The 15,853-nt window shown below is 42.5% G+C and overlaps 1 protein-coding gene across 1 annotated transcript; it reads right to left on the reverse strand.

Moving 5' to 3' along the window:
* Positions 1-724: 724 nt before the first annotated feature.
* SERPINB2 (serpin family B member 2) lies at positions 725-15,327 on the reverse strand. The gene is made up of 8 exons (XM_066353042.1): positions 15,148-15,327; positions 11,137-11,313; positions 9,139-9,258; positions 7,330-7,458; positions 6,699-6,816; positions 3,973-4,115; positions 2,434-2,598; positions 725-1,678 (listed from the first exon to the last, which is right to left on the reverse strand). Exons 1-8 carry the CDS (start codon positions 15,211-15,213, stop codon positions 1,274-1,276), a joined length of 1,323 nt encoding a protein of 440 aa, XP_066209139.1. The 5' UTR covers positions 15,214-15,327; the 3' UTR covers positions 725-1,273.
* Between the last annotated feature and the right edge of the window lie 526 nt (positions 15,328-15,853).

The following is a 15,853-nucleotide window of genomic DNA, read 5'->3' on the forward strand; positions in this document are numbered from 1 at the left end:
CAGAAAGAAGCACAATTCCTCGCTCATGGTTAGAGGACTCATAAGTGTTAGAACTGGGACTGTCCTGAGGTTACTTGTTCAGCCACCACCAGGCTCCATGGGTCATCCATCCCTGCCTCCCCTCCATCGTAGGGAGGGTGGTCACTGGCGTACATTTCCAGGACCCAGCCACACTTCTGCAACCAGACTCTCAAGCCAGTTCAGACCCTCCAAACTTTAGATGTTTTAGCTCTTAGGTCTTACATTATGTTCTAGTCTACCCCTGATCCACTCCAATGCATGGAATGCTATTCAGAGCATACGCCCTTCAAAGAAGCCATCTTGTGTCCCCCTCCCACTCTGTCACCAGCCCACCTTCACTCCTCCGAACTCTCAGTGACCTTGAGTCTATGTCCAGATCACTGGACTTGGCATTTATTCCTGATGTTCTTGAGGCTTAAACACCAGTGTCCAAAGGGCTCTAACTCAGGCTGTTCTTCTGAATTCCCACACCTTTTGCCTCTGTAAGAGGTAGCTCTAACCCACTTATCACACAACCCCATTCCACCCCAACAGTGGGGCTCCTTCTGAGAGGGACAGCCATCCCCGTGGCTCCTGAATCTGGTAGTTTTTTTCTTGGTTCCCACAAAGGAGCCTGATGCTTGATTCCTGGGAATGAAGCTATAATGGGCCTCGTGATCCAAAGACCAAATAGAGTAGCAACAAACAGACGGTTGTGTGGAAACATGTTTATTTATATATATTTGCAATGTTACATCAGTGGCAGACACCTCTATGTGACACATAGTGTTATTAATGTACACATATATATATTTGCCTGCTGCTCGATGCTTTCGTCAAGAATTTTATCATAGAAAGCGACGGAAGGGCACCTATTCATCCTTCCTCATAAAAACAAATAAACGCACTTCTTTACAAAGAAACATAACTGATCACCTGTTTTTTGTAACTGTATCAGCATGTGAAATCATTAACCATAATAAAAAATTATATAAAATAATAAATAATTCAATAAAAGTTAAGGCTATAAAATACACTAAGAGTAAGGAAGAACTAAATGTGACACCATCACATTTCAGGAGACCAGACAATTAATTAGGCTGTAATGTTATAATGGATGGTTGTCTGGTATTTCTGTATTTATATTTAGTTGTGTAGCAGAAGTTGTTCAAGAAAACAGAAATACAGAGTGAAAGCCCCTAGGTTTTTGATACGCATAGCAATTCTGAGGCTTATAGCTCAGAATCCCGTAGAGAAAGAGAAACTTGCCATTTTAGGGTGAGACGAATCTGCCAAAAAAGAGGACGGTCTTGGCGGTTTTGTGCATTATAAAGAAGAGGAAAGGGTGATCCGCCACAAACTGTGGCCCTCCGTGGCCCGTTCTCCCTGTTATGACGGCCCCAGTGCCAGCCGTCGCTTCAGTCCCCTCCTCGTTGACATCCACAGTGGCTTGATGAAACACTTCGGACAGAAACAGGTCATCCTCTTCTGACATTCCTAAGAAGTTGGCCTGGCCCTTGACGAAGGCGTCGTTCATGCCCATGCTTCTCAGAATGGGTTTGAGTTCATAGTGCTCCTCCAGTTTGAACCGGGGGATGTACGCCTCAACATCATCTTCAGCCAGCGTGTCTTTGCTGATCCACTTATTGAGACTATCATACGTTATTTCACGTTCCAGCTGCAGATCCAAAAATTAAAAAAAAAAAAATTTACCAGTGAGTGCTTAGAAAAGAAGAAAACAACTTCTAAGTGTCATGTTAAAAATCAATGACTTGAACGCCACTACATTGTGAGTGATGAAAAAATTTAAGATTGGTAAAGTTTTTGCAAGAAAGTACCATGGGCGACATAAGTTTAAGGCTCTGAATGAAAGTTTGAGACATGCCATACTTCCTATCAACCAATTCACATATTTCTGTAAAGAAACTACACTCCAGGCCCTGGCCAGTTGGCTCAGTGGTAGAGCATCAGCCTGGTGTGCAGAAGTCCCGGGTTCGATTCCCGACCAGGGCACACAGGAGAAGCGCCCATCTGCTTCTCCACTCCTCCCCCTCTCCTTCCTCTCTGTCTCTCTCTTCCCCTCCCGCAGCCAAGACTCCACTGGAGCAAAGATGGCCCAGGCGCTGGGGATGGCTCCTCGGCCTCTGCCCCAGGCGCTAGAGTGGCTCTGGTCGCAACAGAGCGACGCCCCGGAGGGGCAGAGCATCGCCCCCTGGTGGGCAGAGCGTCGCCCCCTGGTGGGCGTGCCGGGTGGATCCCGGTCGGGTGCATGCAGGAGTCTGTCTGACTGTCTCTTCCCGTTTCCGGCTTCAGAAAAATACAAAAAAAAAAAAAAAAGAAACTACACTCCATTTCCTAAGGTGTAGACATGTTCATCATGAAAGGTAAGTTCAGTCCCAGAAGTCTAAAACAATTCAAGTTGTAATGGCTTACCGACTCCAAGCCAGTAGACACATTAGAAATTTCATCTGGAAGCAACAGGAACATGCTGGCATCTCCGGCATATGGGAGTTCTAGAATCTGAGCCTTTAGGTCTTCTAGGTATCCAATGTTCAGCTTCTCACGCAAGTACATCATCTGTACAGATTTACGCTGAGTCTAAAGTGATTCAAGAGTAAAATATAGAAGTTAATATATACTATGTTGTCAAGAGATTTACAATTTGACATAAAAGAGAATGGGTTCTGCTTTCATGTTTAAGAAGTATGTTTTTAAATATCAAAAAATAAATTATTTGTATAGTGTATTCTGATCTTACTAACTCTTTTGAAGATTATACCCATATGGACAATAATAATAATACCAAAACATTTGTTAAGTACCTACCATGGACCAAGAACTGTGCTAAATCTCATTGAATCCTTACAGTAACCTTTTGAGTTGGATATTATTATTATCCAAGCTTTACAGATAAAAATGGAATTCATGAAACATATGTAGGATTATAGCTGATAAGTTATAAAGCTTACATTTGAGTCCAGGATGTAAGTAGAGAGCCCATGGTTCTTCATCGTTATTCATATGACTTCATAAAATTACTGAGTGATATTTAGTAGCTTGAAAGAGTCAGTCAATTGTTTAATATCTACTACTTATAAGTAGCACATCACGTAATGACCAATGAATGGTCTCTATTTTTCCTTTCTCTGTCTTGTCTAAGACCCTACAATACATTGTTTTAAAAATCTGTGTGGGCCCTGGCCGGTTGGCTCAGTGGTAGAGCGTCGGCCTGGCGTGCAGAAGTCCCAGGTTCGATTCCCGGCCAGGGCACACAGGAGAAGCACCCATCTGCTTCTCCACCCCTCCCCCTCTCCTTCCTCTCTGTCTCTCTCTTCCCCTCCTGCAGCGAGGCTCCATTGGAGCAAAGATGGCCCGGGCGCTGGGGATGGCTCCTTGGCCTCTGCCCCAGGCGCTGGAGTGGCTCTGGTCGCAACAGAGCGATGCCCCGGAGGGGCAGAGCATCGCCCCCTGGTGGGCAGAGCGTCGCCCCCTGGTGGGCATGCCGGGTGGATCCCGGTCTGGCGCATGTGGGAGTCTGTCTGACTGTCTATCCCCGTTTCCAGCTTCAGAAAAATACAAAAAAAAAAAAAAATCTGTGTGTGTGTGTGTGTGTGTGTGAGAGAGAGAGAGACAGAGAGAGAGAGAGAGACAGAGAGACAGAGAGTCAGAGAGAGGGACAGACAGATAGGAAAGGAGAGAGATGAGAAACATCAATTCTTTGTTGTGGTTCCTTAGTTGTTCATTTATTAATTTCTCATACGTGCCTTGACCGGGGGGCTACAGCAGACCGAGTGACCCCTTGCTCAAGCCAGCGACCTTGGGCTCAAGCTAGTAGGATTTGCTCAAACCAGATGAGCCCGGGCTCAAGCTGGCGACCTCGGGGTCTTGAACCTGGGTCCTCCACATCCCAGTCCGATGCTCTATCCACTGTGCTACCACCTGGTCAGGCTAAAAATCTGTCTTGTCTCATACCAAGTTCACCCGGAAAGGATAAAGTCCACTTAATTTCTTCTCAAATGGAGTTTTCCATTTTCCTTTGAAGTAGACAGCATTCACCAGGACCATCCTGGTCTCTGAATCTACAGAACCTTCAGGTAACAAGTTTGAAACTTTACCTACAAAAATAAATTATGTATGTTTAGGTTTCATGATCAAAAATGGGGAATTTCTTTTCTTGAATCTTTTGAGTTGCCATCAAACCCAGCAGACACATTTGTCAAACTCTACGAAGATGCTGATCTTCAAGCTCACATTTTTCTCTTGATTTATTTAAAGCATAAGTAAAAATCAGACCAAATTCCTCAGAAGATTTTGAAAATTCAACAGAAAATGAAGAGGCCCTGGCTGGGAAGCCCAGTTGGTTAGAGCGTTATCCTGATATGCCAAAGTTGCAGGTTTAATCCGGTCAAGGCACATATAATAATCAACCAATAAATGCATATGTGGGACAACAAATTAATGTCTCTCTCTCTCTTCCTCTCTTTAAAGTCAATAAATTTAAAAAAGAAAATGAAGAAATAATGCATATAAAATTTAGAATTACTATCAAATTTGAAGTGGAGCTTTTCACTTCCTTTTATATTTCTTAGTTTTATAGCTGTATAAAGTTATTTAATTCAGATGGAAGTGAGAGTCTCTTGAGGTAGGTAGCAGTACCTTTCCACAGCATGTCACACAGTGCCCCTGATAGATCTGGTGTAGAGAGTCGATGGGTCTGACCCACTGATTCATTCAAAACAATTATTTTGGAAGTTTAGGCTAGACCTATACTAGGAATAATGCAGGTTCATGAGCTCAACAAAAAAGAATTGTCTTTGTGGGGCTGAGTATTATTGGAAGAAACATTCAAAATCAGTTGTGAGAAACGTGTGGTAAGTTCTATAACAGAGCTAAATAATGCAAAGTACTATGACAATACAAAGATGGGAGTAGATGAGTAAGCCAGAGAAGGTTCGCAGAAATGAAAATATCTGAGTGTGATAGTTTGGGTTTTTTCTTCTTTTTTTTTTCCTTTTCCAAGTGAGAAGAGGGGAAACAGAGAGACAGACTCCCGCATGCACCTCAACTGGGATCCACCCAGCAACCCCCGTCTGGAATGAATGCTCTGCCCTTCTTGGGCCATGTTCACAACTGACCTATTTTTAGTGCCTGAAGTAGAGGCTCCATGGAGCCCTCCCAGTGCCCAGGACCAATGTGCTCAAACCAATCGAGCCATGGCTGCAGGAGGGGAAGAGAGAGAGGGAGTGAGAGAGAGAAAGAGGGGGGATGAAGAAGCAGATGGCTGCTTCTTCTGTGTGTCCTAACCAAGAGTTGACCCCGGGACATCCACACACCAGCCTGATGCTCTACCACTGAGCCAACTGGCCAAGGCCATTTTTTTTAACTTGGTTTAAGACACAGCCCATTTGTAGTGAATACTTGCACTATAATATTCACCCAATAGGTACATTGTTTTATTTAATCCTCACGTCTACTCTATTACATGAGTATTAGTGCCATTTGACAAGAAAGGTCACCATGGTGACAGAGCTTAGCAATATTCTCAAGGCTACAATCTTAGTAAGGTAGTCAGGATTCTGTCTCCACCGTCCTCCACCCTCCAGTCCTACTGACAGAAGAAGGACCAAGAGAAAGGTCACTGTAGTCTGACCAGCTCCAACACAACTATTCCATATCCCTACTCAATGTATCCCACAGGCAAGCACAATTCTTGGTTACTATTGAAATCTACTACCATTTTATTTAATTTTGTGATGCATGTGACAGAACTAGTATATGATCATAACAAATAAAATAGAAAGTTCTCTCAAATTATTATAAAATCTGGCAAACCAATCAGCTCTTATGACTCCGTGGCATTTTGTCAATACACTTACAGCCCAGCCGTGTGATACAATGCTTAGAACATCTATGCTGCTCCCCAAAAAGCAAAACACTCTTGTGTCTAACTTTGCACTTTGTTTTTACTTTCACTTCTGTTCATCTCACTTTTCCTGCCTCCTTGGTGGCAGTCATTTGTTGGTGGTTTAGAAATCCACTGTGAAAATGAGGAAGTCATATAAATAGATCAACTGCTTTCAGAGAAGCAAAGATCTAAAATTCTACAGAATTTAGCTCATGTGCTTTTTGTCCATGATGTTAGCTGAGAAACCAAGACACAAAAATATTCCTTAAAATGACGTCTTAAATCCAGAAGTTAAGAAAATCCTTTTTTTTCCTTTGTCCACAGTGGATGGAGTGTCACAATTATTTCAATACTGATATTTCCTATGTTTGAAAACATCTGTCATTGCTCATATTCTATTCTAAATGTAATAATGTCCAACATCCAATTATTTGAATACTGGACAAATGTTTTCTATTAATAGACCTCAATTAAAACACCACTGCACTAAACAAGAATATATTTGCATTAACTGAAATGACTAAGGTTGAATGAATTTGAAGGGATTAAGGACTAAATTCAAGGATGGTGCTTTAGCTGGATAGCTCGGTTAATTAGAGCGTTGTCCCAAAGCTCAAAGGTTGCCGGTTCAATCCCCAATCAGGGCACATATAGGAATAGATTGATGTTCCTGTCTTTCTCTCTCTTCCTCTCTTGCTAAAATCAATCAATAATTTTTTTTAATTCAAGGATGGTTTTAAAAATAGATAAATTTTCTAAGTAGAAAGAACAGAAAACATTTCCTTGGTTTTACCTTTGGTTTGAGTTTCAACCCAGAAATTAATCTTTTTTCTGGCTCCTTCTGCACATTGTAGGAAGTCGACTTCCTGGGGTTCTGTAGAGTAATATTTCTTAGAGAGTTGTATGTATTCCTTTAAAGCAAGAAAAATGCAGGAGGTTACATAGGATGTAAACTGAACAAGCCTTGGTATAATTGTGAATTATGGGTTTCCTGTCAAGACTAGGGGGTCTGAGGTTGGGGTAGCGAAGGCTGGCTATGGGGGTGCTGAAAGAAAATGGTGCAGATGACAAGCAAGTAGTGAACTGACTCCACACTCCAGCCCCAACTCTATCTGCCCTCCCACATTCTTCACATTGCAGCCACTGAATAAGAGGAAGGCAAGGCTTGCAGATAGAGGCTCTGGAAGATAGCTGTGCTCCTCCTCCTCACTTACTACCTTGCAAGTGGGACTTTTACAGCAGGGAGAGGAAGCACCAACAGGGGGTGCACAAGGATAGCTGCCATGACCAACAGTCTTCGGGAGCCTTCAAGAGCTGTGTGCATTTCTGACTCTCTCTCAGTGTATGAATCGTAGAGAACAGCTCTTAAAGTGACCTCACTGCAGGTTTATAGTCCTGCCATTTCAGTGACCGGTTTTACTTACTTCCCTGAATCTTGCAGACTTCTCCCCAAACAGCTTATTGGCACTTTCCAATACGTAATCCTCTGTGGGTGCATTGATGGCAGAGATGAGGGCACGGAAGCCTGAATTGATTGCGTCTTCAGCTTGTACCTGGAACAGAAAGCCGGGATCCCCTTTCAATATCGCTGGACTACTCAGCAAGATAGTTCTTAAGCAATGGGTTTTTCTTTTTCCTGTACAACAATAAAATGCTGTATTAATATATTCTTTTTCTGGTGCTTTAGAGGAATCTCCAAGGAAATACTTTTGAAATGAATGCAGTGCAAAACTAACAAAATAAGGTGTCGCTTGTTTCATATTTGCCTATGGTTTGGACTGAACCGTGAAGTAACCAACATCCTAGGTGAATGCCAGGCTCCTTCTATTGTTTCCTAAACTCTGAGGTCTCTAAGGAATTTTTCTGGCATTAAAATGTTACTTCACGTGTCGGCCCGGCGTGCGGGGGTCCCGGGTTCGATTCCCAGCCAGGGCACACAGGAAAAGCGCCCATTTGCTTCTCCACCCCTCCCCCTCTCCTTCCTCTCTGTCTCTCTCTTCCCCTCCCGCAGCCAAGGCTCCATTGGAGCAAAGATGGCCCGGGCGCTGGGGATGGTTCCTTGGCCTCTGCCCCAGGCGCTAGAGTGGCTCTGGTCGCAATAGAGCGACGCCCCGGAGGGGCAGAGCATCGCCCCTGGTGGGCGTGCCAGGTGGATCCCGGTCGGGCGCATGCGGGAGTCTGTCTGACTGTCTCTCCCCGTTCCCAGCTTCAGAAAAATACAAAAAAAAAAAAAATGTTACTTCACAACCGTTCTTTCAAAGTTCATATAACTTCTCAAAGTCCCTACCAAAGAAGGGATTGTCGATGCCATGGAAATACGAGCTTTAGGAAACTGGAAAACTGAGGGAGAACTCCAGTCTACAACCTAAAGTTTGTCAACATGAAGATGGACATGGGCCTCTGTCACAGCGGAAGGCAAATTCGTGCAGATGACTGCCCGCTGTCTCAGGACACCTGGCTGACTCTCCACACCAGGCCCTCTCCACCTCCGCTAGCCCATAATTCCCTGAAGAACAGCCAGATGGAGCATTAGTGTCCTCGAGTAGGAAGCTAGGGGAGATGTCTCTCCATGAACTTACTCAGGAGTGTAACCATGGAAGTTGGTTACCAGATGGCACACATCTATGTCCAGTTCATATAATTTAGCTGGATAGCTGGTATTTAAGGAAAGGAGTATTGAGAAAAAAATAATACTACCTGAGATAAATAGATGGATAAATGATAGATAGATAGATAGATAGATAGATAGATAGATAGATAGATAGATAGATAGATGATAGATAGATGATAGATAGATAGATAGATAGATGATAGATAGATAGATAGATAGATAGATAGATAGATAGATAGATAGATAGATAGATAGATAGATAGATAGATAGAATATACATAGAAAGAGAAATATGGGAGGGATATGTAAAGATCATTGGCCTCTTATGAAGTTATCAAACCTGACTTTCTCCATTCCTAACTAGCAATAGGGTGGTGTAACAATTTAGAAAGAGTCTTGGCCAACCAGTCAGCAAGTCTTCTTCTGCTCTACATTTGTCCTTTCTTAGTGGTGGGACCAGAGAATATTTACTTAAGGATGCAAGTCTTTGTTTTCTGGGGTGTTTTTTTTCTGGGAATGGGGGAAGTGGTAACAGGCCCCTTTTCAGTCTAATGTTGTGACTTTAAGACAAGAAGATTCTAAAATAAAATACAAAAGAAATATGAATGAATGGGTCAGATACCTTCAAAATAGCATCAGGATAAGTGACCTGCTGGATCTGCTGCCTGAGTTCACAACCGGTGACATTCTCTGGGGTCGCTAGGGCGACTTCTCGGACTCCAATGTTGTTAAACTGAAGCACCTGCAATTGGATAGAAGGAATGGCTACATTTTCCTGCTAAATTACTTACCTTTTTAAACCATTGCCAACAAGTACCTTTTAGTGGTCTTATGTCTATTTCCCTGTCAATGTGCATGGGGTACAAGCATAGATCGTTTTTACACATGATGTGTAAATGTCAGCCAACTGAAATTTCCCTCGCTGGAATCAGTAGGAGGTATTTTATGTTAATCTACAAGCTAGTCATTAGCCTCTAGACTCCAAGAGCATCAATGCCTTCACTCACACACCTTGTAAAGAGTGGCAGAGCATTCAGACACAGATAGGTCTTGCCACTAAAGTCTGTGCTTCTTTCTCCAAGCCGAAGGGCTTCTTCTCTTGCTTCTTAATAGGGAATTAACCAAATTTGCCTTTGAATTTTAAATCTGTGCATATAGCAGAGTTATAAGTAAACAATACAAAAATCTTTGCATAGTCCCACGTGCTCAAACACATTCCAGATGCAGAATAGCTGTACTGTGCCCAGAGAGACCCATAAGCTAGTTTTCTTTTGATATCAAAATCCATTGCGTTTTAACAAGCTGGAGTACTTCCTTTAGCATTTGCCCTCAGCACATATTGCTTCTGCTAGTGATGTCCTTACACTTGAAAGGTTAAGACCCTGGTGTTCTCTAAAGTCTTCAGGGCATTTCCTGTCTTTGTTTTTTTTCAAGGCAAAGGAAATAAAGGGGAAGGAGGGTTGCAAAATGTTGCTGGTATCAGAATTGAGCAACTAGGTTTTGTTGTAAGTCTTGATATTTAAACTGCCAAAATCACAAGGAGTAATGCAGCCCTCCCTTTCCTCCCGCGAGGACATTGACCAACTCTCTCGTTCTTCAAACAAGGTTCATCCTAAATGGGTCACCATGTACCTGGGAAGGATGTAGACACATTCAGGTGCAATTCTCATGAGAAACCTGAACATAACCAGCAGCACTTTGGTGTGACCGAAAGCACAATACGTGCCTGTGAGAAACCAGAACATTCAATTGTCATGTTTGTGTACCTGTGTATATGGAAGAATTTTAATTATAGGCTGACCTTGTCTGAGTCGCTGCCCTAGGACATAACAGGGTCATGTGACTTTTCAATGTGTTGAACTCATCCCTAGGAACTTTGCAGTTTAAGTAGTCCAATGTATTTTCAAGGCCCTGGATTCAGAGGAAGGGTCCCCTGGCTGAGCCTGTGACTGCCCACCCAGGAAGGAAGCCAGCTGCCCCACACCCTGTCCATTTTGACTTTGAAGGCCAACCACCAGGCCAGGTCTCATCTTGTCGGCATTATCTCACGGGGTTGGTAGCATGGCTGAGTCAATATTGACCGCCGTGCATCTCCAAGAGCGTGATGGCCACAGCCCTGGGACATTCTTTTCTCTTTGTGCCACTCTCTTAAAGCTATTAGGGGGAATTATTTCTGAGAATGGGAAACAAAGCCAGCAGAGTGGCTGAGCAAGGGAAGGAGCCTGAACTAGAAGTGAGGAAAGTTTAGGAGACCTGGGGAAGGAGTTTCCTTCACAAGGCTAGTCTTCCCGCCTGCAGAATGGCACTTGTTTTAAAAACAAGAGCCATAAAGCATGCAAAACACTTTAAAATATAAACAGTATATTATTAAAAGAAAGGACGTCACTATTCATCATTTCTAGCCTTATAGTACAAGAAACTGATGTGCCTTCTGATATCTACAGTGGGTGGTTCATGGTTTGGGCTGTTTTATAGATTTGAATCTCAAGAAACCATGTTGTAATGGCAGGTGGCGATTGCAGACCTTTCGATAGACCATCTCTAGCAAACAAACAGAGCCATTCTACAATCCGGCTCAGGCACCAGTGTGTCCTAATCTGGCGTCTCAGTAGAAACTTACCTTGGCCATCTGTTCTGCGGTGTTGCCTTTGGCACCCAGGTAGACCATGACCATGGTGGATGAGATGCCCCATGGGGAGAAGAAGAGATTCTGGGTGGTGTTTGTATTCGCCAGATGCTTGAAGAAATTGAGGGCAAAAATTGTGTTTGCCACATAAAGGTCTTCCATTGTTTCAGGCTAGAAGGAACGTGAGGAAGAAAACACAGCTCTAGAATATGAGGTGTGTTGGGTGAGTGATGTCAGCAGCGGGGACAGGCCATGCCTTGCAGAGAGCAGGGATTCCCTCTCTGTCCTTCCTTTCCAGAACAACACAAAGTACAGCAGGGACAGCATGAGAGCCACGTGAACTGTGAGGCCAAAAGGGCCCCCCACTCGGTGTAAACTGCCACCATCTTGAAAATCTCAATAATTTTAAACTAAGGGTTCTACATTTCCCTGTTGCATCGGATTCTGCAAATTATGTAGCCGACTCTGAGGTACAGTGAACAGTTGTAGGATGAGCAGTGACACTCTATATCATAATAACAATAACTAAAATAACAATAAAAAGCATTTATTTAATTCCTACTCTATGAGAAGCTGTTTTAAACACTTTACCTGTATTCACCATTCTGTTCTTAACCCAAACCCTCTTTTACAAAGGAAGAAGCTGCTTCACAGAGAGGATAAGAAAAGTGACCGGGTCACTCGACTAGGGGCAGGGCTAGGAAATGAAGCTAGGTGGGTGGCCTTCAGGGTCATGTCTCAACCTTATGCCACACATGACACACACACAACCTGCACATACTCATATGTGCCACGTGCACACATATTCGTGTTGTGTTGGCCCCATCTGAGATGGTAAATCTTTCAAATTTCTGCTTCTGGAAGTGTGTGACAGTTGGGATTTTCATAGTCCTACTTCCATATCTGCCCCCCTACACACACACACACACACACACACACACACACACACCACATCAACCCTCTGAAGAAAAATGATAGGCATACCCTTCCATAACCAAAGGCTTTCCATGAAGCCAAATATTTGTACACGCCCAAGTGTGTGTGGACGGGAGTACCTGTTGGTTCTGGCCAATGGTCGTCTTTCTGGCTGTACATTAGGCTTTTGTAATGGCTTATAACACACCTTACAATTACCAACATACATAAATATACCAAACGGTGCTGACACCTGCCATTCCGCAAGAAACCTTGGGAATGTGGTTTCCCAGAACCGGGAGGGAGTCGGGAAGGCGGGGGGCTGAGGCATGCACACAGCCCTTGTCCAGGCCCCTCGGTGGGGCTCCCAGCCAGGCCAGCAGCCCCTTCTCTACCTGGGCTGTGGGTGTCTGGTGTGAACACTCTGCTCGTGGACATTTCTTTCTAAGAAAGTGATTGCAATTTGTATCAAAGTTTCTCATTTGAAACACCCCCGTTTGTATTTTATAGAGACAAAACAGTAAACTAAGTAATACTTATCCCTGAAACTCTCCCATATCTTCTTATTGAAACTTCAGGATGTCTATGAAATCCATACTGTTATCTTCATTAAAAGTGTAGGTTCCATCCTGACCTCAGAGAGGTGAAGGAACTTGTAGAAGGTCACACAGTTTCTCCATAAGGGTTCAGGGAGTCAAGACTAGGCCAGCTTCGGAAACCTACTCTGTCCAATGTCCCACATTGTCTCACCTGTTGGTGTTCAACTTTACTCTGATGTATAAGAATTTAGGCAGGTTTCTAGTTTAAGAAAGGCTAACAAGAGGAAATGAAAAAAGGGGAAGGTCACAAGTCTATAATGCTCCTAGAAGGCTTTTTAAGTTAAAAAAAAAATGACCAGGTTTTTTCTTTTGGTTCATCACTGAGATAAGATGAACTTGAGTAACTCAGTTTGTTTCCTCTTCCTTCTATGGATTTTTTTAATGTCTTTATAATTAATTAGTCTTATTGGGTAGATGTGTTTTTGTAAATTATCTCAATGTTTTAGAAACAAACTGGGAATTAATAAATAAAATATTTCTTTATTTCCATGGGGGAAAAAAATGAATGAGAGATAAGAACCAAACAAGTAAATGTACATTTATCTTGCAGCTAATTTTTTTTTTTTTGTGACAGAGACAAAGAGAGAGAGACAGGAAGGATGAGAGACGAGAAGCATCAATTCTCCATTGCGACACCTTAGTTGTTCATTGATTGCTTTCTCATATGTGCCTTGACCAGGGGGCCACAGCAGACCAAGTGACCCCTTGCTCAAGCCAGCAACCTTGGGCTCAAGTCAGCGACCATGGGGTCATGTCTATTATCCCACGCTCAAGCCAGCAACCCTGCACCCAAGCTGGTGAGCCTGAGCACAAGGCAGATGAGCCCATGCCCAAGCCAGCGACCTCGAGGTTTTGAACCTGGGTCATCTGCATCCTAGTTCGATGCTCTATCCACTGTGCCACTGCCTGGTCAGGCTTTTGCAGCTAATTCTTTATAATAACCTGTATAGTCAGTCACCTAGACACTAATAAAATTTAATTGTCAAGACAAACTATTAGAGAGGGCTTTTAATGTCAAGTTAGAATTTCAGGAGACTTTACACAGGAAAAAAAAAAGATAAGGACAAAAATACATTGTCCCAAATACATTTACTTCTTTTAAAAATAGGCTCAATTTTATTTTTAAAATAAGATGGAATTTATAAAAATAATAACTGTATTGAACATAAAAATAATATCTTATGTCTATATTGCAGTTACCAAATATCTTCAGCTGAGTTGTTTTATTCAATTTGCATAATTACTTACCCATAAAAGCCTAGTAATTCCTGTTATACAGATGAAAATATGAAGCTATAGATTGCAGATAGTCAGTTTCGAAGCCTCCACTGAATCTCAGCCTTCTGACTGTAACTCTACGGCTTTCCCTACACACCCTTCAAATGAGGTTGAGAAGTTTATAGTTTCAGAAATCTCTGGAGGCCTACGTATATATCTACCATGTCTCCTGTCCTTCAGACAGGTCCATGGCTTACATTCGAGTGGGAGATCCACAGAAGATAATGTAAAATTATCATCACAGAGTGACATTAAATGGCATGATCTCCCAGAACAGGGAACGCCTGTTGTGAATTTCTTAACAAGGGTGAGTTGTACAACTTGGTTAACTCCTAAGTCATATGCTGGTAATTCATATTTACTGCTGCCCTCGAGAAGGTGGATGAGAGGCACGTGTGGAGCCGGGCTCCGTGGTGTCTGCAGCAGAAGGTCACAAACGTGACCCTGAAACTTGGCTCAGGTAACAAAAAACTGGGGCGGTGCCACCAGGTACACCACCACAGTCCCCTTCCTTCCTCAAGGGCGCTGGATGTCAGATCTTAACTTACTGTGGTATGTAAAATAAAACTTTTTTGTGACTACACAGTGCCAATAGTTTGAAACTGACCACAAAAATCAATGAGAACAAAGAAAACAATAATTTCAAGGAAACTTTTGGTCCCAAACAACCAAATCCCCCCTCCAATTATTTAACTAAATTCTCTATATATTTTCTGGTATTGAACTGAACCAACCCAGGAAGCTGCTTAACTTCTGATTATTATAGATGAACACTTAGTCAACTCTTATTTTTTTCGTGTTTACCTACAACTGATAGATTACTTTTCAATGGCTTTAAATTAATATAGTTTCATTAACTTGACTATTTCCCTTACATTCAGTGTCAAAACACCAGCTAGTAGAATATACATATTCTAACCTGGTCAAGAATATTGGCATCACAACTTTAATGTACATTTTGGTTTGGTTAATGTTACATAGATATTTGCTGGCTTCTGAGATTCAAGATTAAGCCTTACTATAAATTTAATTCAAACCTTGAACTAAAATATTTTCAGTTAAACAACAAAAAAAGAAAACACCATTAAATTTTCACTTATTCTCTAGAAACACCGCACATTCTCAATTTCATTATATTAATGATACCAGGATGAAGGGAGAGATACAATGAAACCATGTTTCACAGAGGCGGCCACTGAAATCACTGAAATACCTTGCTGTCCTCTGAGGTGCTGTCTGGCAGGAACCGGTCCTCCGAGAGTTGGTAGAGTTCAGACATGGTGGTGACTGGTTTTATAAAGCTCAACTCCTCCCACAAAGCTTTTTTTTTGGTCTCCCTCTTTCTAATCGGAAACCTTTGAGTGATTCAACATTTTACTCAGAAAGGCTTTACTCAAATAGCAATGCCTGTTTGCTAAGGCACCATTTCAGAAATGTGTTGGGAGGATGACATCACTCAGAAACTTATAGATTTGGCAAGATCTACACACGCCTGTTAAAATTAGCTGAAGCCTGTCAGCCCCAGTTTCAAAGGTCCTCCTCTGAACCTGCACTCAAGGGTATTCCAAATCATACCGTTTTTCCCCTGTCCTTTGGCAAGGCGTGGCCTGTGCACTCTTTGCAACGTGTAAAAGCAATGGACTCCTTTCTCTCTTTTGATTCTAGGAGCCCCCAAGAGACCTTTTGGTCATGAGGAGGAAACAAACATTATTTTTTCTTTCTTAGAAGTTCTCTGTTTTTAAATCTTACATTTTTCTCAAGCTGTGATTTTCTAAATATTTCTGGGTTCCACCCTAGCCTCTCATCACCAGCTACACCCAAAGCACTCTTCTTCACTGGCCCTTGTTTAGAACATTGATCTCAACATACTGAACAGTGACAATCCACGGTGTACTTGAAGTTGAATTTTTAACTCTGGG

The sequence above is a fragment of the Saccopteryx leptura genome, chromosome 11 (genome assembly GCF_036850995.1).
Source record: "Saccopteryx leptura isolate mSacLep1 chromosome 11, mSacLep1_pri_phased_curated, whole genome shotgun sequence".
Taxonomy (NCBI): Eukaryota; Metazoa; Chordata; class Mammalia; order Chiroptera; family Emballonuridae; genus Saccopteryx; species Saccopteryx leptura.